A 22,457-nucleotide genomic window follows, 5' to 3' on the forward strand; every position below is an offset into this window, starting at 1 on the left:
GCTTGTCGTAGCAGTGTATCGATTCTTCCGGTTATGTATATTTTTCAATATGCTGTAATCACTAGTTGAATAAAGGCCTGTTAAAATGAGCATCTGCAGGATGATTTCAAACTCTGGACATTTTCAGAGACAGGCGAAGAAATATTCTGATGATTACGTGCACATGTAGTTTTAATCCAATGTACTGATCTGAGAAACCCATGGCTCATAAACATGCGTGATTTCACCAAACTGCGTCAATGCTTCAGTGTGTGTGAGACCTGATGAATAAGATCAGAATCAACATGTTTATTCATTTGTATTAAATTTTAGTCTTTATTCTGTCATTTTTCATTCACAGTCATTTCACTGTATGTAATTCAAATGTTTGTTATGTTAAAATTCTTAAGTAATACTCAAATCACGCTGTCAACGGGTTATACTGTCTAAGATTAATTAGCTAAAATGTTCAACATTGTTATTTCTTTAAGGCAATGCCCGTGCATTCATTCATCTATTTTAATACCGCCCTTACAAAAATTAATGGTATGTGTAGTAAAACTATGGCAATACAAATGGAAAAAAATTAAATAAATAAAATATAACATGGTTACTACATTAACTATAGTAAATCCATGGTTAATTTTGTAAGGGTGTTTATTTAAAATGTATTTTAATGTAAACGGGTATAAAATATGATGAGAAAAACATTGTTAAGGAGAAGACGAAATTGACTGCAGCAGGTTAAATTTATTTATTGTTCAGAATGCACATTTGAAAGAGAAATATATTAACCCTCTGGGGTCTGAGGGTGTTTTGGGGCCCTGGAGAAGTTTTGACATGCCCTGACTTTTGTGCTTTTTTCAGTATCTTAAAAACACAATAATGGCTAAAGTCTGGTTACACCGTAATCAGCACAAACTGGGCTACAATAATATGTAAGCAACATGAATGTACATGTTTGTGTTTTTGAGAAAACAATGTTTATGCGTGGTTAGTGAAAATCTATTTTTTTTTGTCACTGAAATAAGACCAAGAAACACATGCAGAACATTTGTGCACAAGACTTTTGAGAACTGGATGTGGTAGGCTAGAGTTTTTTCTACAAAATGATGTGTAAATCATCTCATTCAGTCATTTACAAAAAACAATATACTTATTTAAATTTTTTAAGACGTGTTTTGTGATCGAAAGGGAATATGCGAGGGAGTGACAATGGCCATTGAATATTTAGTGATTCACACCTGAGAGACAAAAGGCCCTCCCCTAATGGCCCATCAATGAGACTGTGACTGTCAGGTAAGAAACAATGTGAGAAGATTCAGAGATTGGGGTTTTAGATTATCTGTATTTTATTTACAACACAGTATAATATAAACATGCATTATGAAGGTCAAAGACACATTATTAAGCACGGAGACTGAGAAGACTGAAATGACACCCTGTATATTTTCTTTATTTACAAAAACCACAAACATTTGTTGATATGTTGAGCGTACACAAATAAAAGTAAACTTTCTACAGATTCAGGTGATGTATTACTTTTATATGTCCAATTAAAATTGAGGGAGCAATTCAAGTTCTTTTTGCTCACATCTGGAAAATATGCAAGTGCTCCCGCCTGCGGGTTAGCCGACCCCAGGGTGTTAATAGGAACATTTCAGCAGGTGATATGAGATGTAGGCCTAAACATCCTCAGTTTGAAATGCATACTCCATGCGAACATGCTCCTGCGTAATATTTAATAATGAATAATAACCTTAATTCATCCCACGCATCTCATCCGTGTTGTGTCAGGAAATCGTGAAAACTGAGACAGTGTGTCATTGTTTAGGATAAAAGCAGCCAGGTACACTGCAGTAACACCAGCGAAAGAGAGGATTCTCCCATTAGTTTTCATTGCGTTGCGATGGGACCGGAAGTGGGGATACACTGCTTCGCTTACCGGATATAGGAAGTGAGATAAAGGTCCATTGGTTTAAAGCTTCGAAAAAGTTGGTTTCCCCTATCACTACTTCTAATAAAACACTTGCAGTTGGTTTGTAAAGCATTTTTTATGCATGTATTTCTTGCACTTACAACATTTGAAAAAAAGGTTTGAAAAGCCTTGTTTCTCTCTTCAGTTCACACACTCATATTTTGAATGTATGTGACCCTGGAGCACAAAACCAGTTATAAGGGTCCATTTTTTTTTTTTTAATTGAGATTTGTACATCATCTGAAGCTAAATAATTAAGCTTTCCATTGATGTATGGTTTGTTAGGATAGGACGATATTTGGCTAAGATACAACTATTTGAAAATCTGGAATCTGAGGGTGCAAAAAAATCAAAATATTGAGAAAATCACCTTCAAAGTTGTCCAAATGAAGTTCTTAGAAATGCATATTACTAACCAATAATTAAGTTTTGATATATTTACAGTAGGGAATTTACAAAATATCTTCATGAAACATCTTTACTTAATATCCTAATGATATTTGGATAATTTTGACCATTGCAATGTTTTTTTGGCTATTGCTACAAATATGTTACATAAAACTGGTTTTGTGGTCCAGGGTCACATATTGTCATGCATTATTGAATCAGTCTGTGCTTTTCATAGGATTTTGATGATTGCTTGATTCAGATATTGGGAGTTTCATTAAAAAAAAAAAAAAAAAAACTATCAAAACATCTGTCAGTGAGGTTTCCTGTGACCTCAGTTTATTGTCCTGTTTAATGAAACAGATCATTAAACCACCTTAAAACTGTTCACTACTGCAGCATTTGCATAGAGAGTCTGTTTTACATGATCAACACATGCTTCAGTGCTTTGCAAGTGTTTATAACTCTGTCAAACATAAAACATGAGTAACAGCTGTTTTTCACTGTAACTGAATCTACAACCAACAAAAATGACTTTTATCACCATATTGTTTTGGACATTGGCAGTTTTATGTCAAGGTTTGTGTCTGTGATGATTACGTATGTTATTTACTTGATTTTATGTGTGTTGTGAAGATATATGTTTGTAAATGTGTTTGTGATTTCTAATCTTTTTGACAGAATCTGTTGGGCAGGTGACAGTGACTCAAACTCCATCAGAGCTGGTTGCTCAAACTGGACAATCGGTCACTGTAACCTGTAAATTTAGCCGTAATGTGGAATGCTGTTGCAGTGGGAAACACTGTCTAAGCTGGTATTTGCAGAAACCTGGAGAAGCTCCTAAACTCCTCATTTATGGTACAAGCAGCCTCCAGTCAGGAACTCCATCTAGATTCAGTGGCAGTGGATCTAACAGTGATTTCACTCTGACCATCAGTGGAGTCCAGACTGAAGATGCTGGACATTATTACTGTCAGAGTTACCACTACATCAGTGGCTATGTGTTCACACACTGATAAAGAGTCGTACAAATACCTCCGTCAGTCAGAGTCACAGTGACTGAACTGATTCTGCAGCTGCTCAAACACTATCACTCACTACTGACACACAGAGACCAAACACAGGAACTACACATGTGCTCAATCAAATAAAAGCTCCATGTTATTTTGTTTTTATACATTAGACTACACTGTAAAATCATGAATCACCAACAAGCAGATTCTCAAGCACCCCCTTCATCTCAAGCTGATAATGAATTTATTTCTTTATAACTCATTTATTCATGAGCAGAAGTGAAACTGTTCCAGTTCAGAGCGTTGAACCAATCAAACAGTGAAACTGTGAGTTTGAGGTGAAAATCAGATTTGCATTGGCAGCTTTAATGATTCTGATCGTCTCAGAATAGAGCAGCTCCGTCTCCAGTGACCATGTTCAAACCCCAAGAGCTTCAGTTTACATTTACTGCTAAATGCAGCTGTTCTCAACTATTACAGTCCATCAAAATAATTTCACCAAGTCTTAATGAAATTGGTCATTAAAACAGCATTTTAGCTGAGTTCAAAATAATGCCACAAATCACAAACATCTAGTGCTTTACTAGTGGAGCCGTTGCACAAACAAAATGGCAACCCAGTTAGAAATGTTTTTGTTCTAAAAATATTCCAAGAATATTATATATTAATAACATTCTAATAAAGATTTAATCAGGAACCTTTAAATTGGACATTGGATGCAGACTCTAATGATGCTCAGATGTCAAATTTTGCAGTGCATTCCTGCAGTCAATATAAAATTAATTCTTTTTAAAGACTCTAGGTGAGATCAGTTGATCAGATCACTACATGATGATATTGTTAGCATTAGCAAGTATCTAATATAATCTGATCGCATTTTCTCTTGTTGCTTTTGCCATAACAAACACAATAACAGCAGTTAAAAATAAGCAAAGAAACAAAAGTCAGATTTTCTGACATTCCCAGACATTCTGGGAACTAAAATATAACTTGCCACTGAAAACATTCCCAGAACGTTATACATTTCTAGCTGGGAAAATGGTGCATCTGCTGTCTTCAGGTAAATGATCTGGAGTGTGTTTGCATATTGATCAGATGCTTCAGTGCTCTGAGAGTGTTTATAGTGCTGTGAGTTTAACACTTCATCACTGACACACACAACAATCTTCATCAACATGACCTTCATCATCATCTTCATCTGGACTCTCACAGTGTTTGTTCAAGGTTTGTGGAGCACAAGTTTGATATGAATTCATTTCTTTGAGTATTGTTAAAGTTTTGAGTTGATTTTCTTCTTGTTGTGTGTTTCAGAGTGTAGAGGACAGATCACCGTCACTCAGAGTCCCTCAATGACAGCAGCTCAACCAGGAGAAACAGTCAAAATCAACTGTAGAACCAGCAGAGATGTGCGCAGATATAGTTTGGGGGATGAAGCTTTAGCTTGGTATTTCCAAAAATCTGGAGAATCTCCTAAACTCCTGATTCATTTTGTCAAAAAGCTCCAGTCAGGAACTCCATCTAGATTCAGTGGCAGTGGATCTAACAGTGATTTCACTCTGACCATCAGTGGAGTCCAGACTGAAGATGCTGGATATTATTACTGTCAGAGTGAACACACTGGTGGTGTGTCCACACAGTGATAAAGAGTCGTACAAAAACCTCCGTCAGTCAGAGTCACAGTGACTGAACTGATTCTGCAGCTGCTCAAGCAATCACTAAATCAACAGTGAAGATTTTAGGAATATTAATTAAAGTTTCCCACTTGCTAAATATAGTAATCAAACATTCTTTATCTTATTAAAATGATCTAACACTATATCTGTGAGGTTCAAAATTTGGCTGCATGTTCTTGTTTTATCATGAATCTGCAGGTGTTTTCTTGGTCCACTGAGTGAAGTTCACATATAAATGTATCATAAAAAAAAAAACAAAAATGACACAAAGAACTCAAAGACACTATTTTATTTTATTCTATTTATTGACTGAATTATAATAAAATCATGACTGAATGATAAAGCACACATATAGTCTTGTATGAAGCACACAAAGCAGAGCAGATGCAGATGAGAGCGACTGAAGCTGGATGTGGAGAATGAAGGAGTCGCTCATGTGCTGTTAGTCTCCATGTGAGACATGAGTGAGAAGAGCAGCAGATCTACTCTGAACACTGATGTCTGGTCACGTGTCCAGTGAGCGCAGGCTGGCCGCTCCGTGTGGCCTCACAGCTCACTGAGACGCTCTCCATCCACTCCTGCTCAGAGAGAGTCAGGCTGCTGCTCCAGCTGTACAGACCGTCCTTCTCCAGGAGCCCAGCGCTGCTCTCCTGAGACCTGCTGCTCCCGTCCACCTTCCAGCTCAGGCTCCAGTCTGACGGGAAGCCCTTGTTGGCCACACACACCAGTGTCGCTGTCTTCTTTGAGGAGATCTCTGCACTGGAGGGCGGCAGGACGCTCAATTTAGGACGAGTGACACCTGACAAACACACAATAGTCAACTCAGTGAAAAAAAAGCATTTTTCTCCTTTCAGGTTCATTATAAATACATGAACAATTAATACAGTGATTAAAGTGTAATACATTAAACCGCAAGTCACCTTAATGAATTTTTACAAGGCCTGTGATCAGCAATGCAATGGAAATTTGGTGAAATATATTGATTGGAAGAGACATTATCAACTTCAATGTTAGTCACGTTTATTTAAAGCATCAAAGATCAGATGTGAATAAACACAATAAACTACAGGAGTTTATAACAATTTTTGGTGGCAGCATGACAAAATTAGGTGCAAACGTTTGTTTTAAAATATCAAAAATATAACTTTTGTTTAGCATGTCTACTATAAATTATTAACCTTTCAAATATTAACAAAAATACGATTAAGCAACCATAATTTCCAGTTTGAAAATATCTGCAGGCTTTACTTAAAAATCAACACACTAATCTGAAAATGTAAGTTTAATTATCATCTTATATTTTCAAATAAAATCAAAGTGGTGCCAAAATGAAAAACTAATGTACATTTGATTTCAGCACATGTTTATAACATTTAGAATTTAATTATCATTGAAGAAAAAAAGAGCTGAAGCTCTAAAAACTCATAAAATCAAGTTATTAAGAAATAACACAAATGATTATAATTCACTGGATAAAAAACTAAGATGCCATGACAATGAAAACCATCTTTAATGTTGACTGCCAAACATTCAATGTGAACTAAAAATAAAATTAAAATATATACATAAGCAGAAAAGTGCATCTTTTCTATAGAGCAAGAAAGTGTTTATCAGTCAGTTGTTGTATTAATAATATTAAATGATGATTTACTTACTGCCAACATCCAGTTTGGTGCCGCTGCCGAAAGTGACCCACAGTGATACAAACTAATAGAGCAGCTGAACAAAAACCTCCTGAACACTTCACTAATGAACTGAGTCTCCAACAAACACATCCACTCACAGCACAAATTACCTTCATTTACTTCATCTGCTTTATGCAGTCTGCATTATTACTAAAGCACTGTAAAAATGAATATCATGTGTGATGAGACTCACAAACAAACTCAGTTGATTCAGTGATTGACAGAGACACGTGTGTGATGATCCTCATGTCTGTTAAAAACCTGCAGGAACATCCAGGAATTTGACATAAAATTAAGGAATTAACAGTCATGTTTCTATTCAACTACAGTCAAAAATATTCTCAGTCTCACAGGAGACAGTCAGGTTAATATAATAAGTTGGCATTGAATATGCATTCAGAAGTGAATGATCTGATATAATTTATAACAAATTTGTTATTAGAAGACATTAATATTATGAAAAAGATTAAGCTTTTCTAATTTCAGTAATTGTATCTGTTAATGAGTGACTGTGTTCAGGTAAATGATCTGGAGTGTGTTTGCATATTGATCAGATGCTTCAGTGCTCTGAGAGTGTTTATAGTGCTGTGAGTTTCACTTCATCACTGACACACAACAATCTTCATCAACATGACCTTCATGTCATCTTCAAACCAGTTTGCTCTGCACAAGTTTGATATGAATTCATTTCTTCAAGTATATTGTCAAAGGTTGAGTTGATTTTCTTCTTGTTGTGTGTTTCAGAGTGTTAGTCACTGGTCCCTCAATGACAGAAACCAGGAGAAGTCAAAATCAACTAAATGTGTATTATCATAGTTCTGATTTATACAGAAACCTGGAGAAACTCCAAACAACCTCCAGTCAGGAACTCCATCTAGATTCAGTGGCAGTGGATCTAACAGTGATTTCACTCTGACCATCAGTGGAGTCCAGACTGAAGATGCTGGACATTATTACTGTCAGAGTTTCCACTGCAGATCAGCTTAGTGCGGGTGATTATGTGTTCACACAGTGATAAAGAGTCGTACAAAAACCTCCAGTCAGTCAGAGTCACAGTGACTGAACTGTTGTTTTTCTGCAGCTGCTCAAAGGAGTAATCTGAAAAATGAATCTGCACTTTGAGGTTTTGATTTGATTCATTGTGCTCTTCTAGATCTCACATGATGGAGATTGGAGCTCAGCAGCCGTCTTACTTTGTTTTCAGTCATGCAGCTACAGCTCCTGCAATGAATGAGTAAACTTCCATTCAATAATAGAAACTAAAAGTTCAATTTATAGCAATAAAATCTCACATGAATGATACAGTAATCGTTTTTTCATGTCGCTTTCAGGTCGGTCCAGTAAATGATTCACTTAAAGACCAGATGGTGGCGCTGCTGGTTTATGATACTGAAACAACCGCCATATTGTGTGTCCCAGTTTCTCCCATCAATTGTAAAACCAGTGGTCAGTCTCAGTTACTGTACACTACTGTTGAAACATTTGGGGTCAAACATACACAAATGTAATATCAGCACATATATTAAACTTCCATATATTAAGTACATTGTCATATTAAGTAAAAACATATGAAAATTATATTACAAATTGAAACGATTTCATATATTAACATGTATATCCAACCCATTCAAATTTGTGTTTATGTATATGTAAAACAATGGACATGTATATCATGTACATGTATGTTTATCCATCCTAAAACCTCAATCAATAATTGCTGATATTATATAAGGAAATATAAAAGAAAGACATGTATTTAAAATAACTATTACAAAAACATACATAAACATGCAGATTTTTTGTATGTTTTAAAAAAAAGTTTTATATATGAATACAATATTGTTGACATGCAGTATAGTTACTACATACAGTACCATATAAAAATGATCATATAGATATTATTAAAATATGTGCATAAATTTTAATATGGGGATTTTATATCTACCCAGTGAATGTATGTATGTGAAAATTATATATCACCTTGTAGATAACATATATGGCAACATGTTTATATTTTTTTACATAAAAGTAGCATCTTAATGACAAATGCTCATTTAAATACAGGATAAGATTTGCATATTGATCAGATCTGAGAGTGTTTATAGTGCTGTGAGTTTAACACTTCATCACTGACACACACAACAATCTTCATCAACATGACCTTCATCATCATCTTCGTCTAGACTCTCACAGCGTTTGCTCAAGGTTTGTGCAGCACAAGTTTGATATGATGCAGCTGCTCAGACACTATCACTCACTACTGACACACAGAGACCAAACACAGGAAAACTGAGTTATGAATCAAATCAGCTCTCCTAGACTGTGATCTGCTCTGTGACAGATGTGCATTAGTTAAATAGGCTCTGATTCTGAGCCAAGTTTATGACAAATCAAACAAAAAACACACATTTTTCACAGTTCCAGTGATGTAGTTTTTGTTTTATTTTTGTAGATTCTACTACAATCATGATAAACTTGCCTTATGAAACTAACACTCAAACTCCATAACTGTCTCATCACTCCATGAGCAGAAGTGAAACTGTTCCAGTTCAGAGCGTTGAACCAATCAAACAGTGAAACTGTGAGTTTGAGGTGAAAATCAGATTTGCATTGGCAGCTTTAGTGATTCTGATCGTCTCAGAATAGAGCAGCTCCATCTCCAGTGACCATGTTCAAACCCCAAGAGCTTCAGTTCACATTTACTGCTAAATGCAGCTGTTCTCAACTATTACAATCATCAACAGCAGCTCAAACTTTAGTGAAGGAACGACACACTGATCAATGATGCAGTCGAACACAAATGTAAGGCGTTCAGAAGCTTTATTGAATGAACATCAATGGCAGCACATTGAAAGACTGTTTCAGTATTGAGCTGTAAATCACGTGACTGTTGTGAATCCTGCTGCTCTTCACTGGAGAAACATCAGCACTCGGAGCTCTTGACGAATAAGGCGTCTTGATCAGCTCCGTCATGTGTTACTCTGCAGACGAAGCGATCTGCACCTTCCCAGCGTGCTTTGCTGAGGCTCAGGACGCTGCTGCGGCTGTAGCGTCCGTCCCGCTCGCTCTCTGCGCTGGTCTGAACCCCCTCGGTGACCTCTGACCCGTCCAGCGTCCAGCTCACCTGCGCCCCCTGTGGAGAGTAAGAGCTGAGCAGGCAGAGCAGTGCGGCTGAGTCTCCAGAGATCTGCAGAGAAGAGGGCGGCAGCAGAGACACGGAGGGCTTCACTGCGGGACCAGCTGAAACACACAAACACACACAAAACTCAATTATTCACATCTGCAGCTACAATCTTCACTGGAGCAGATGTGATAATGCAGTCAAAATCACAATCAGTTCATCTTTACTGTAATTCCACATCACTGCTGTCATTCATATAACACAGATATCATGAATTAAGTATGAAAATATTCTTAGTTAAATCAATATTCACTACTATTAAATGTATCATGTACTTCCTTAAATCCATCTTACGGTAATGTGATATTTTCTGATTAAGGTACAATTTAATCACAAGCTGATTTTAAAAAAACATTGTCCACATGCAAATTGCTGATTTATGTATTTAGAAAACAAATTTAAATATTGTATTTTGAAGATATCATAAGACTCACAATCATAAATATTAATAAAAATATGCTCAAATGGTAAATTATTCATTTTTTCTCGTTCTCTGATAATGACGCCTAAAAAATTAAAATTTGTCCATAACATTAAACTTTTGTGTCATAATTTCAGAAACTATTAATTGTTAAATTTGCCAAGAACTGTTGAAAATGTATGTATTTTTAGAAGTCATTGAATATATCAGAAAATACTGCAATCTATATATTAAAAATGAATGAAATATTAGGAATAATAATATCTATAATCACTCATTTAAAATGAAAAATTATTCAAAATGTCAAGATCATAAATGTCACCAAATGTATTTGTAAAATAGTAGATAAATTAAATAAAATAATGAAAATTAAATTCACCCTGAAATATTGCAATTCATAATTTTTTAACACTTTATTATTTTTTATTTTAAAATCATGTTGATAAATTCCTGATTAACTAATTTAAAAAATAAAATAAACACTTTTCAAAATACAATTGAAGAGACTTACCGATCGTCAGTTTAGTTCCTCCACCAAAAGTCCACCACAGTGCTTCATTCTAGTGAAAGCGTCGTACAAAAACCTCCGTCACACTCAAATGAACACAAACTCCAGCAGAGAAAGAGACAACGACACTCACACACACTGATATGAGACTCAATATTAGTGATGGATTATTATAAAAAAGAATCACAAAATGTTCTTCTTTAATTCTTAATACTTGCATGAAGACTAAAATCATATGTTTTATAATCAGCGCCAAAATACTTTCCTCACTTTTACACAAATTCTTTTTACCTGCTTTATAATGAAATCTTTAGCAAGATTTAGATGGTGATTCCTTATTGGATGACCTTTGACCTGTTATACAGTATCATGGATGATATCAAATCTGTAATACAGGTATTAAATGCTCTCAGTATCAAAGTCTCAATGAAACTGATCATTAAAAAAGTGTTTGGAAGGAGAAGCTGAAATTAATAATTAAACAAAATGTAGTAAATCATGAGTGCTTGATTCAGAAAATGGGGGGAAAAAAAAATAAATTTATTATAGTAAAGATACTAAATGCCAAAATGGCGTATCTGCTGTCTTCAGGTAAATGATCTGGAGTGTGTTTGCATATTGATCAGATGCTTCAGTGCTCTGAGAGTGTTTATAGTGCTGTGAGTTTAACACTTCATCACTGACACACACAACAATCTTCATCAACATGACCTTCATCATCATCTTCATCTGGACTCTCACAGCGTTTGCTCAAGGTTTGTGGAGCACAAGTTTGATATGAATACATTTCTTCAAGTATATTATAAATTTTTTTATTAGATTTTCTTGTTGTGTGTTTCAGAGTGTAGAGGACAGATCACCGTCACTCAGAGTCCCTCAATGACAGCAGCTCAACCAGGAAAAACAGTCAAAATCAACTGTAAAACCAGCAGTGATGTTCACTATTTTGCAGGAGGGTTTGCATTTATAACTACTTATTACTTACTATGGTAGCTGGTACTTACAGAAACCTGGAGAAGCTCCTAAACTCCTCATATATCATGTAACAACGTTCCAGTCAGGAACTCCATCTAGATTCAGTGGCAGTGGATCTAACAGTGATTTCACTCTGACCATCAGTGGAGTCCAGACTGAAGATGCTGGACATTATTACTGTCAGAGTGTACATGAAATCAACAGTAACTGGGTGTTCACACAGTGATAAAGAGTCGTACAAAAACCTCTGTCAGTCAGACACAGTGACTGAACTGATTCTGCAGCTGCTCAAAGGAGGATCTGAAATAACTCTGTTGTTTTTCTCCCTCTTTTGTCTCATATTCTTACACTCTGTAGGGAGACGAGTAATGCTGGAAACTGGTTTTAATTTGATTCATTGGGCTCTTATAGATCCGTCACATGATTAAGTTTGGAGCTCATCGGCCATCTTATAAACACTCACAGTTCAATCATATATTACAGATCAGCAATAAAATCTGCCATGAATGAGACCATGAACATTGTTTCACATCTTTTCAAACTGTCCATTTCCAGTCGGTTCAGCAAATGCTTCACATAAAGACCAGATGGTGACTTTGCTGATTTATGATACTAAAACCGGCATATTGTGTGTCCCAGTTTCTACCATTGATTGTAAAACCAGCGGTCGATCTCAGTTACTGTCCACTACTGTTGAAACGTTTGAGATCACTCATACAAAAATAAGTTTTTATATATTACGTATTTTACAACATATATGAAATTTATTATAAATTGGAACAATTTACTATATTAACATCATATATTTTTGTGTATCCTATACACATATGTATGTATGTGTAAAACACTTCTGGACCATCCTAAAAACATGCATATTATTATATAAGCAAATATTAGACATGTATTTAAAAAAATATATATATATATATATATATATATATATATATATATATATATATATATATATTACAAACCATATATAAACATATACATTTTGTATGGTGTTTTAATGTTTTGTATGTTGTTTTAATAAATTTGCAGATGTTCAGCTTTTGCTGTGGATTTATGTTATACGTGTATACCTTCATCTACCCAGAGAATGTATGTATGTGAAAATTATGCATCACTTTATAGGTAACATATGAGAATATCACTTTTAATATAGAGCAACATATATCATATATTACATTTTTGTGCGTGAACTTTTCAGTGTAAACGGAAGCAGCGGCACTTCCGGCGGAATCTCCAGAAGCCGGGGCATTTTAAAACTCATAACGTGACTTAATGCATAAAAATAGTGTTTTAAAAAGACAATTAATATAGCATACGATGTACCAGGGGCGAATTTCCACTGGGCACTTTTCAAAATCCCGTTCAGCACCGCCGAGAGGTCGCGCGATCGTTCAAACAAAACCGAAAGTAAAACGCGCACGCGCCTTCAAAAGCAATTCTAATACCCTGCGTTTAGAGCGCGACTCCCCAATGCGTGCAAATTAGGCTACATAACATATTTAAGATGTTATTAGTATGTAGGCTATTGTGAAGTTGTTTGTTTGATATTAATTGTATTCTATTTTTGCATGTTTCTGTCAAGGACTTTTATTTTGGTGTTGCGTATAATGTGAAGGAGGAGAGCAGAGTAGATTGTGGCGGGCACAGAGATTAGTGTTGATCTCTTCGGCGTTTTAACTATGTTCTGTTCTACTTTCTGAGTATGAATTATCACATGCAGTAAAAGCATGCGCGTCGGAAGCAAAATAAATGGGGGTGGGGAGTATATGCCATTTTCTGTAGTGTGGTGCCTTTTATTATGTATATTACCTCTGCGCACTAACGTGACAACACTACAAACTACTGCAACTTAAATGTGTTTGCAGGGGCGTAAGCGGTAACGCGAATAATCAGTGTTTTTTGACGCAAACGACCCGAGTTCGCGTCCACCTGTTGCCGAAATCTTTCCTCTGCCTTTTCACATCTCATTTTACATCGGAAAGGCATTTGTTTTTTAATAAGCATAAAAATGAAGGAACTAATCTAAATGTTTGAATAAAGTATCGGGTAGGGTTAAGTGTATCTGAGCTGCAGATACACTCAGATGCTTTATTTACTTTGCTGTGTTATAGAAGTGCAGCAGGCGCGAATATTCCCTAAACACACCTAGTAAAGACAGCGAAGCGGCCAGGACCGTGGCGCCCGCTTCCTTTGAAATATGTTTGATGATTGCGCCTGATGCGCCCGCGCCTGCTCCGTCCACTCCTCCACCCCTGAAGCTGCCTGTTTAAATGCGTGATCATGGAGCTTAATCCATTGCCGCATTCGTCATGTGGAATGGATTTGACTAATGGCGCTCTAAAAAGTGCGCAGACATTTTCGCCGAATTAGAGACGGTAAAAGTGGGTGGGTCCGATATCATTGGTCTTTAAAAGTGTGTGGGTCCTGTCCCACCCACATTCGCATATCGCAGAGTACAGTTCACCTCTCCCAAATGAAGCGGACAAGGAGGTGGGCTAAACTATGTCAGTGACACCTGACTTTATTACAAATAACGCACATTTCATTCAAAATATTACTTTGAGAAAAAAAATTATAAACACAGACCAATAAGTTGCACTTTTTTTATTTATTTAATTGTGTGAAATTGCTAATAAAAATAGGTAATAAAAAACGATTATGATGTGGAGGTGAATTGGTTTAGTCTTGACTTCTGGTCGTGAGTGACAGCGTTGGGAAGTCTGTTGATTGTCGATTACAAAGTAACACAGCGATGGAGAGAAAAAAGACAAAGCTGTCAGGTGCCCAATTTAGATAAAAAAGAAAAGAAGATGAGGAGAAACGGGCAAAAGATAAAGGTATCCAACAATGTTCTCTCTGTATGATTAAGGTATTCATGTCATTATGTTAATTAGTGGTATAACGTTAACTCTTAGGTTTGTTAGCCTTCTTGCTTATGATGCTTGCTATGCTTACCTTGCTAAAAAAACACAATAAAAGCCTAATATACAAACCATCACAGAAATTCTAATGGTTTCTATTAAATAGCATTATGAACCATTAACTTTTTCCAGTGAAACTATTACAAAATTCCTTATCGTAGTGTGTTTTGGACACTTTTCCAATAGGATTTACCATCCCACCCACCAATAGAATCCATTATATATCAGCAGACACAGTTATACTTACCATTAAAACCAATACAATTCCGATTATAACCATTAAATCCATTACATTTTCTATTATTTTTGGGCAGGGTTCTATTGTTTTTTTCAGCAGTGTATACAACATGAGATCTAATTAAATTTAACCACAAAATTATGCTTTGCAACAAAACTGTTGCAAGTACAGTTATTTATTTCCATTGTTTATGTTAATGTTGGCTAATTTAGGCAGTAAATTAACCAAGGAGCTAATTGTTCCTCCCTTAGATTAGATTATATTAGATTAATAAAGTGTCTAATGACAGACATTTAGCATGTTAGGGCATGTTTATTTAAATTTGCAATTTTTAAGAGTAATATTGTAGCCAACAGTCTTTTGATGTCAATTTCAACTGCGTCCTGTTTCAGGGGCACTTCTAAAATATTTTGGAGCATCCTCTGCCACTTGTCAGGATGAGACACCTACCTAAAATTGGTCTGTTACGGGATGACATGTAGTATTACTACAATAAAACATGTGGTGTGTACAAAATGTGAGGTTTTGTCTTGTTTTGTCCCAAAATACTTTCATCACTTTTAGTCATTCTCTATTGGATAAGCTTTGATCTATACTGGTTATGGATGATACCAAATCAGTAACATAGATATTAATTGCTCTCAGAGCATCATAGTCTGAATGAAACTAATCATTAAAACAGTGATTGGAGGGAAAAGCTTCACCTAAAATAACATGCAGTAAATCATGAGCTTTTTTGAAAACTGTAAATGGAATTTATTGGCAAAGATACTAAATGACAAAACTGCTGCCTTCATGTAAATGATCTGGAGTGTGTTTGCATATTGATCAGATGCTTCAGTGCTCTGAGAGTGTTTATAGTGCTGTGAGTTTAACACTTCATCACTGACACACACAACAATCTTCATCAACATGACCTTCATCATCATCTTCATCTGGACTCTCACAGCGTTTGCTCAAGGTTTGTGCAGCACAAGTTTGATATGAATTCATTTCTTCAAGTATATTGTCAAAGTTTTGAGTTGATTTTCTTCTTGTTGTGTGTTTCAGAGTGTAGAGGACAGATCACCGTCACTCAGAGTCCCTCAATGACAGCAGCTCAACCAGGAGAAACAGTCAAAATCAACTGTAAAACCAGCAGAGATGTGTACAGGAATAATGATGGGGATGATTATTTATTCTGGTACTTACAGAAACCTGGAGAAGCTCCTAAACTCCTGATTTATTATGCAAAGCAAGCTCCAGTCAGGAACTCCTTCTAGATTCAGTGGCAGTGGATCTAACAGTGATTTTACTCTGACCATCAGTGGAGTCCAGACTGAAGATGCTGGACATTATTACTGTCAGAGTTACCACTACATCAGTGGCTATGTGTGACACAGTAATAAAGAGTCGTACAAAAACCTCCGTCAGTCAGAGTCACAGTGACTGAACTGATTCTGCAGCTGCTCAAACACTATCACTCACTACTGACACACAGAGACCAAACACAGGAACTACACATGTTCAAAACTGAGTTAGGAGTCAAATCAGCTCTATTAGACTGTGATCTGTCCTGTGACAGATGGGTTATGTTCTGATTTTGATGAATTGACATCAAATCATACAAAAAACACAAAAATTTTTTCAGTTCAAATGTTGTAGTTTTTGCATTTTGTTTTTGTAGATTCTACTACAATCATGATAAACTTGCCTTATGAAACTAACACTCAAACTCCGTCTCATCACTCCATAAGCAGAAGTGAAACTGTTCCAGTTCAGAGCGTTGAACCAATCAAACAGTGAAACTGTGAGTTTGAGGTGAAAATCAGATTTGCATTGGCAGCTTTAGTGATTCTGATCGTCTCAGAATAGAGCAGCTCCGTCTCCAGTGACCATGTTCAAACCCCAAGAGCTTCAAGTATATTGTCAAAGTTTTGAGTTGATTTTCTTCTTGTTGTGTTTCAGAGTGTAGAAGACAGATCACCGTCACTCAGAGCCCCTCAATGACAGCAGCTCAACCAGGAGAAACAGTCAAAATCAGCTGTAAAACCAGCAGTGATGTTGCAGGCGGGTTTGCATTTATAACTACTTCAGTTACTTACTATTTAAGCTGGTACTTACAAAAACCTCCTAAACTCCTCATATATCAAGTAACAGACTGTTACAGTGGAACTCCATCTAGATTCAGTGGCACAAGTTCATCTGCAAGAGATTTCACTATGACCATCAGTGGAGTCCAGACTGAAGATGCAGGACATTATTACTGTCAGAGTGCACACTACATCAACAGTAACTGGGTGTTCACACAGTGATAAAGAGTCGTACAAAAACCTCCGTCAGTCAGAGTCACAGTGACTGAACTGATTCTGCAGCTGCTCAAACACTATCACTCACTCAACAGTGAAGATTTTAAGGCTATTAATTCAAATATAAATTCATAAATAAACATAAACTAAAGCATTCACTGAGTTTTCCACTTGCTAAATGTGTTAATTAAACACTCTTTATCTTATTAAAATGATCTAACTCTATATCAAAATATTCTATATTCAAAATTTTGCTGCATGTTCTTGTTTTCATGGTCCACTGAGTGAAGTTCACATATAAATGTATCAAAAAAAAAAAAAAAAAAAAAAAAATGACACAAAAGGACTCAAAGACACTATTTTATTTTATTCTATTTATTGACTGAACTGTAATAAAATCATAACTGAATGATAAAGCACACATATAGTCTTGTATGAAACACACAAAGCAGAGCAGATGCAGATGAGAGCGACTGAAGCTGGATGTGGAGAATGAAGGAGTCGCTCATGTGCTGTTAGTCTCCATGTGAGACATGAGTGAGAAGAGCAGCAGATCTACTCTGAACACTGATGTCTGGTCACGTGTCCAGTGAGCGCAGGCTGGCCGCTCCGTGTGGCCTCACAGCTCACTGAGACGCTCTCCATCCACTCCTGCTCAGAGAGAGTCAGGCTGCTGCTCCAGCTGTACAGACCGTCCTTCTCCAGGAGCCCAGCGCTGCTCTCCTGAGACCTGCTGCTCCCGTCCACCTTCCAGCTCAGGCTCCAGTCTGACGGGAAGCCCTTGTTGGCCACACACACCAGTGTCGCTGTCTTCTTTGAGGAGATCTCTGCACTGGAGGGCGGCAGGACGCTCAATTTAGGACGAGTGACGCCTGAGAGAAGCACAGCAAAATCAGTGTATTTCCTTCATGTGTTAAAGAGAAAACTAAGAGAAATTCACCAACAGCAAGAGAAAGAACATGTTGCTCACTGAAGAAGAAAACAGTGCAAGAAAATGAAAGCATTCTTTAGCTAACATATTAATAATTCTTAGACATGAAATAAGAAAATATCACTTAATTTTGAACCGCCACAAAAATTAAAATCTTTAAAACTCTCAACCAACAGCCAATTTGAATAATTAAAATTAAGTTGAAAAAAAAAAGAAGCAGGACTCCAAAAAATCATTGTGCGTCAGGTATACAAGAATCTACTGAAAAAGGCAATACATCACTTTTGGACTATTTCCGTTTAGGCTATTTGGCTATTTATTTTTGGACTATAGATAAAATCATAGTCCAGAAGTAATATAGTATTATGCACCATAATCATCCTCATATAAAAATTGTTTAAAAAGCTGCAATTACTTTAAAAATTATTATTTGATTATTTACTTACTGCCAACATCCAGTTTGGTGCCGCTGCCAATTCTGTACCACAGTGATACAAACCAATAGAGCAGCTGAACAAAAACCTCCTGAACGCTTCACTAACTGCACAAACACACATCAGCTGAGTCTCCAACAAACACATCTTTACACACACATTCATGCAGCACATAATATATTTTATTTCATGGTTATTTACCATTCATTATAAAAGTAAAGCAAACTTAGAAATACCCTATGATGCACAACTGACTGCTTATGAGATATCTAAGAAAATTCATAAGTATCTGCTCAGTGTTGACAAGAGAAAAGTTTTTTAATTGTACTATTTGTAATTTCTGCTCTCCTGTAAGTGACTATGACACTTTTGAGAGGAAACGGCTTTGAATTTGTGTCCCACCCCTGTGATTGAGCACAATATCAGAGCGTCTGTCAGTCAGACTGTAAATCAACATCACTGTCCTTCAGTTCTCATTCATTCCCAGTAAAGATGACGACACTCGCTCTGATCATCTGCTCTCTGCTGCTGCTCCTCAAAGGTCAGACTCACTTTTACTGCATTTAATACATTACATCTGCTTGTTTTGGCAAAGATCATTGATTTCATCTACTGATTTTCTTCTTGTTGTGTTTCAGAGTGTAGAGGACAGATCACCGTCACTCAGAGTCCCTCAATGACAGCAGCTCAACCAGGAGAAACAGTCAAAATCAGCTGTAGAACCAACAGCGTTGTGCACAGGGATAGTCATGGGGATAATTTTGCATGGTACTTACAGAAACCTGAAGAAGCTCCTAAACTCCTGATTTATTACACAAGCTGGCATCAGAAAGGAACTCCATCTAGATTCAGTGGCAGTGGATCATCTAGGACTGATTTCACTCTGACCATCAGTGGAGTCCAGACTGAAGATGCTGGACATTATTACTGTCTCAGTTTTCATTGCAGAACAAGTGGTGGTTCTTGTTTGGGTGATCGTGCATACGCACAGTGATAAAGAGTCGTACAAAAACTTTGTCAGTCAGAGTCACAGTGACTGAACTGATACTGCAGCTGCTCAAACACTGAACATAATATGATTTTACAGAACATAATTTTTGTTGAGCTTTATTAGTAAAACCTTTTGGCACACTTTGGCAATAGAATCAACATTGGCTACTAAAATTTTTTGCTTACTCACCAGACTATCTATTTCGTTACAGTTTTAAAACTTTACAGACAGTGCACATAATTATTGTTTTAAAAGATCTTTGCAATATGTAATGAGATTTGGTTTAATCATTGAAAATCAACAGTATGATCTTAAAGGAACACCCCACTTTTTTTGAAAATAGGCTCATTGTCCAACTCCTGTACACTGTAAAAAACAAAATTTGTTGAGTCAACTTAAAATAATTTGTAACCTGGCTGCCTTAAAATTTTAAGTTCAGTCAACAAAAAAGTTTATTCAACTTGAAATGTTAAATTATACTAAGTGACAACTTAGATATTTGAGTTGAATCAACTTTAAATTTTAAGGCAGCTGGGTTACTTACCCAACTGTTAAGTTTAGCAAAGCATTTCAAGCATTTAGCATTTCAAGTTGACTAAACTTATTATAGTTGACTGAACTTAAAATTTTAAGGCAGCAAGGTAACAAATTATTTTAAGCTGACTCAACAAATTGTTTTTTTATTTTTTACAGTGTAGAGTTAAACAGTTTAGTTTTACCGTTTTCTAATCCATTCAGCCGATCTCCGGGTCTGGCGGTAGCACTTTTAGCATAGCTTAGCATAGATCATTGAATCCGATTAGACCGCTAGCATCTCGCTCAAAAATGACCAACGAGTTTCAATATTTTTCCTGCTTAAAACTTAACTCTCCTGTAGTTACATCATGTACTAAGACCGACGGAAAATGAAAAGTTGCAATTTTTTAGGTCGATATGGCTAGGAACTACAGTAGTCAACATTTGAAGTGGATCAAAACCTTTCATCCAGTTGTCCTAAAACCAAAACAATACCCATTCTTGTCTTAGACAGCTTTGATGAACTTTTTTTTTGATCCACTTCAAATGTTGACTACTGTATACTCTCATTTCGGCGTAATAATCAAGGAACTTTGCTGCCGTACTGTGGGTGCAGCAGGCACAACGATATTACACAGCCGGCTGCAACTCCGCATCTTTCAGGTGCTGCGTAATATCATTGCACCCATGGTACGGCAGCAAAGTTCCTTGATTATTACGCTGGAATGAGAGTATAGTTCCTAGCCATATCAGCCTATAAAATCGCAACTTTTCATTTCCCGTCAGTCTTAGTACACAATGGAACTACAGAACAGTCAAGTTTTAAATGGGAAAAATATTGTCATTATATGGTCATTTTTGTGCAAGATGCTATCGGTCTAATCAGATTCAATGATCTATGCTAAGCTATGCTAAAAGTGCTACCACCAGACCCGGAGATCGGCTGAATGGATTCGAACATGGCAGAACTCAACTGTTTACCTCTAGGGGAGTTGGACAATGAGCCTATTTTCAAAAAAAAAGTGGAGTGTTCCTTTAACAATCGGTTCATTTAACAGCAAACAATAGCACAAGGTTGTAAGGTTGTATCCTCACAGTTATCTTCCTTCCTACAGAAATATGATATCTGTGAGGATTTTCAGTCAGGTTTTAGACCGTACCATAGTACTGAGACTGCTCTTATTAGAGTTACAAATGATCTACTCTTATCATCCGATCGTGGTTGTATCTCTCTGTTAGTGCTACTGGATCTTAGTGCTGCGTTTGATACTGTTGACCACAACATTCTCTTGAATAGACTTGAGAACTATGTTGGCATTAGTGGTAGTGCATTGGCATGGTTCAAATCGTATCTATCTGACCGCCATCAATTCGTGGCAGTAAATGATGAGGTATCATATCGATCTCAAGTGCAGTATGGAGTACCACAAGGCTCAGTACTAGGGCCGTTACTCTTTACGCTTTACATGTTACCCTTGGGTGATATCATCAGGAAATATGGTGTTAGCTTTCACTGCTATGCTGATGATACCCAGCTCTATATTTCTTCGCGGCCTGGCGAAACGTACCAATTTGAAAAACTAATGGATTGTGTAGTTGAGTTAAAAAATTGGATGACAAGTAATTTCTTACTGCTAAATTCTGAAAAAACAGAGGTGTTAGTTATTGGGCCTAAAACCTCAGCGTGTAATAACCTAAAACACTGTCTAATACTTGATGGCTGTTCTGTCAATTCTTCGTCATCAGTTAGGAACCTAGGTGTGCTGTTTGATGGTAATCTTTCCTTTGAAAACCACATCTCTAGTATTTGCAAAACCGCATTTTTCCATCTCAAAAATATATCTAAACTACGACCTATGCTATCAATGTCAAATGCTGAAACATTAATTCATGCGTTTATGACCTCACGGTTAGATTATTGTAATGCTTTATTGGGTGGTTGTTCTGCTCGCTTAATAAACAAACTCCAGCTGGTCCAAAATGCAGCAGCTAGAGTTCTTACTAGAACCAAAAAGTATGATCATATTAGCCCGGTTCTGTCTACACTGCACTGGCTCCCTATTAAACATCGTATAGATTTTAAAATCTTGCTAATTACTTATAAAGCCCTGAACGGTTTAGCTCCCCAGTACCTGAGTGAGCTCTTATCGCATTATAGTCCCTCACGTCCGCTGCGTTCTCAAAACTCTGGCAATTTGATAATACCGAGAATATCAAAATCAACCGCGGGCGGTAGATCTTTTTCTTATTTAGCGCCCAAACTCTGGAACAATCTACCCTACAATGTTCGGGACGCAGACACACTCTGTCAGTTTAAATCTAGATT

General features: G+C 36.5%; 1 long non-coding RNA gene, 1 pseudogene and 6 gene segments (V, D, J or C); 5 read left to right on the forward strand and 3 right to left on the reverse strand.

The window, feature by feature from the left end:
• Positions 1-2,751: 2,751 nt before the first annotated feature.
• On the forward strand, positions 2,752-3,953 carry LOC127180979 (immunoglobulin kappa variable 1-8-like). The segment is given in 2 exon segments: positions 2,752-2,923; positions 3,026-3,953. Coding segments are annotated over 2 exon segments (384 nt in total).
• A 446-nt stretch (positions 3,954-4,399) lies between these two features.
• On the forward strand, positions 4,400-5,003 carry LOC127181133 (Ig kappa chain V region 3368-like). The segment is given in 2 exon segments: positions 4,400-4,581; positions 4,669-5,003. Coding segments are annotated over 2 exon segments (378 nt in total).
• Positions 5,004-5,320: 317 nt separating this feature from the next.
• LOC127180555 (Ig lambda chain C region-like) lies at positions 5,321-6,831 on the reverse strand. The segment is given in 3 exon segments: positions 5,321-5,829; positions 6,686-6,737; positions 6,826-6,831. Coding segments are annotated over 3 exon segments (375 nt in total).
• A 2,687-nt stretch (positions 6,832-9,518) lies between these two features.
• Positions 9,519-11,173, reverse strand: LOC127181136 (uncharacterized). The gene is made up of 2 exons (XR_007829734.1): positions 10,829-11,173; positions 9,519-9,955 (listed from the first exon to the last, which is right to left on the reverse strand). It is a non-coding gene; the product is annotated as an uncharacterized LOC127181136 (long non-coding RNA).
• A 242-nt stretch (positions 11,174-11,415) lies between these two features.
• Positions 11,416-12,055, forward strand: LOC127181135 (Ig kappa chain V region S211-like). The segment is given in 3 exon segments: positions 11,416-11,580; positions 11,667-11,781; positions 11,819-12,055. Coding segments are annotated over 3 exon segments (372 nt in total).
• A 3,726-nt stretch (positions 12,056-15,781) lies between these two features.
• On the forward strand, positions 15,782-16,363 carry LOC127181134 (immunoglobulin kappa variable 4-1-like; annotated as a pseudogene).
• A 1,260-nt stretch (positions 16,364-17,623) lies between these two features.
• LOC127180556 (Ig lambda chain C region-like) lies at positions 17,624-18,771 on the reverse strand. The segment is given in 3 exon segments: positions 17,624-18,131; positions 18,637-18,700; positions 18,742-18,771. Coding segments are annotated over 3 exon segments (411 nt in total).
• Positions 18,772-19,079: 308 nt separating this feature from the next.
• LOC127181131 (immunoglobulin kappa variable 3-15-like) lies at positions 19,080-19,801 on the forward strand. The segment is given in 2 exon segments: positions 19,080-19,165; positions 19,263-19,801. Coding segments are annotated over 2 exon segments (405 nt in total).
• Positions 19,802-22,457: the final 2,656 nt, after the last annotated feature.

Source organism: Labeo rohita, chromosome 18, assembly GCF_022985175.1.
Source record: "Labeo rohita strain BAU-BD-2019 chromosome 18, IGBB_LRoh.1.0, whole genome shotgun sequence".
Taxonomy (NCBI): domain Eukaryota; kingdom Metazoa; phylum Chordata; class Actinopteri; order Cypriniformes; family Cyprinidae; genus Labeo; species Labeo rohita.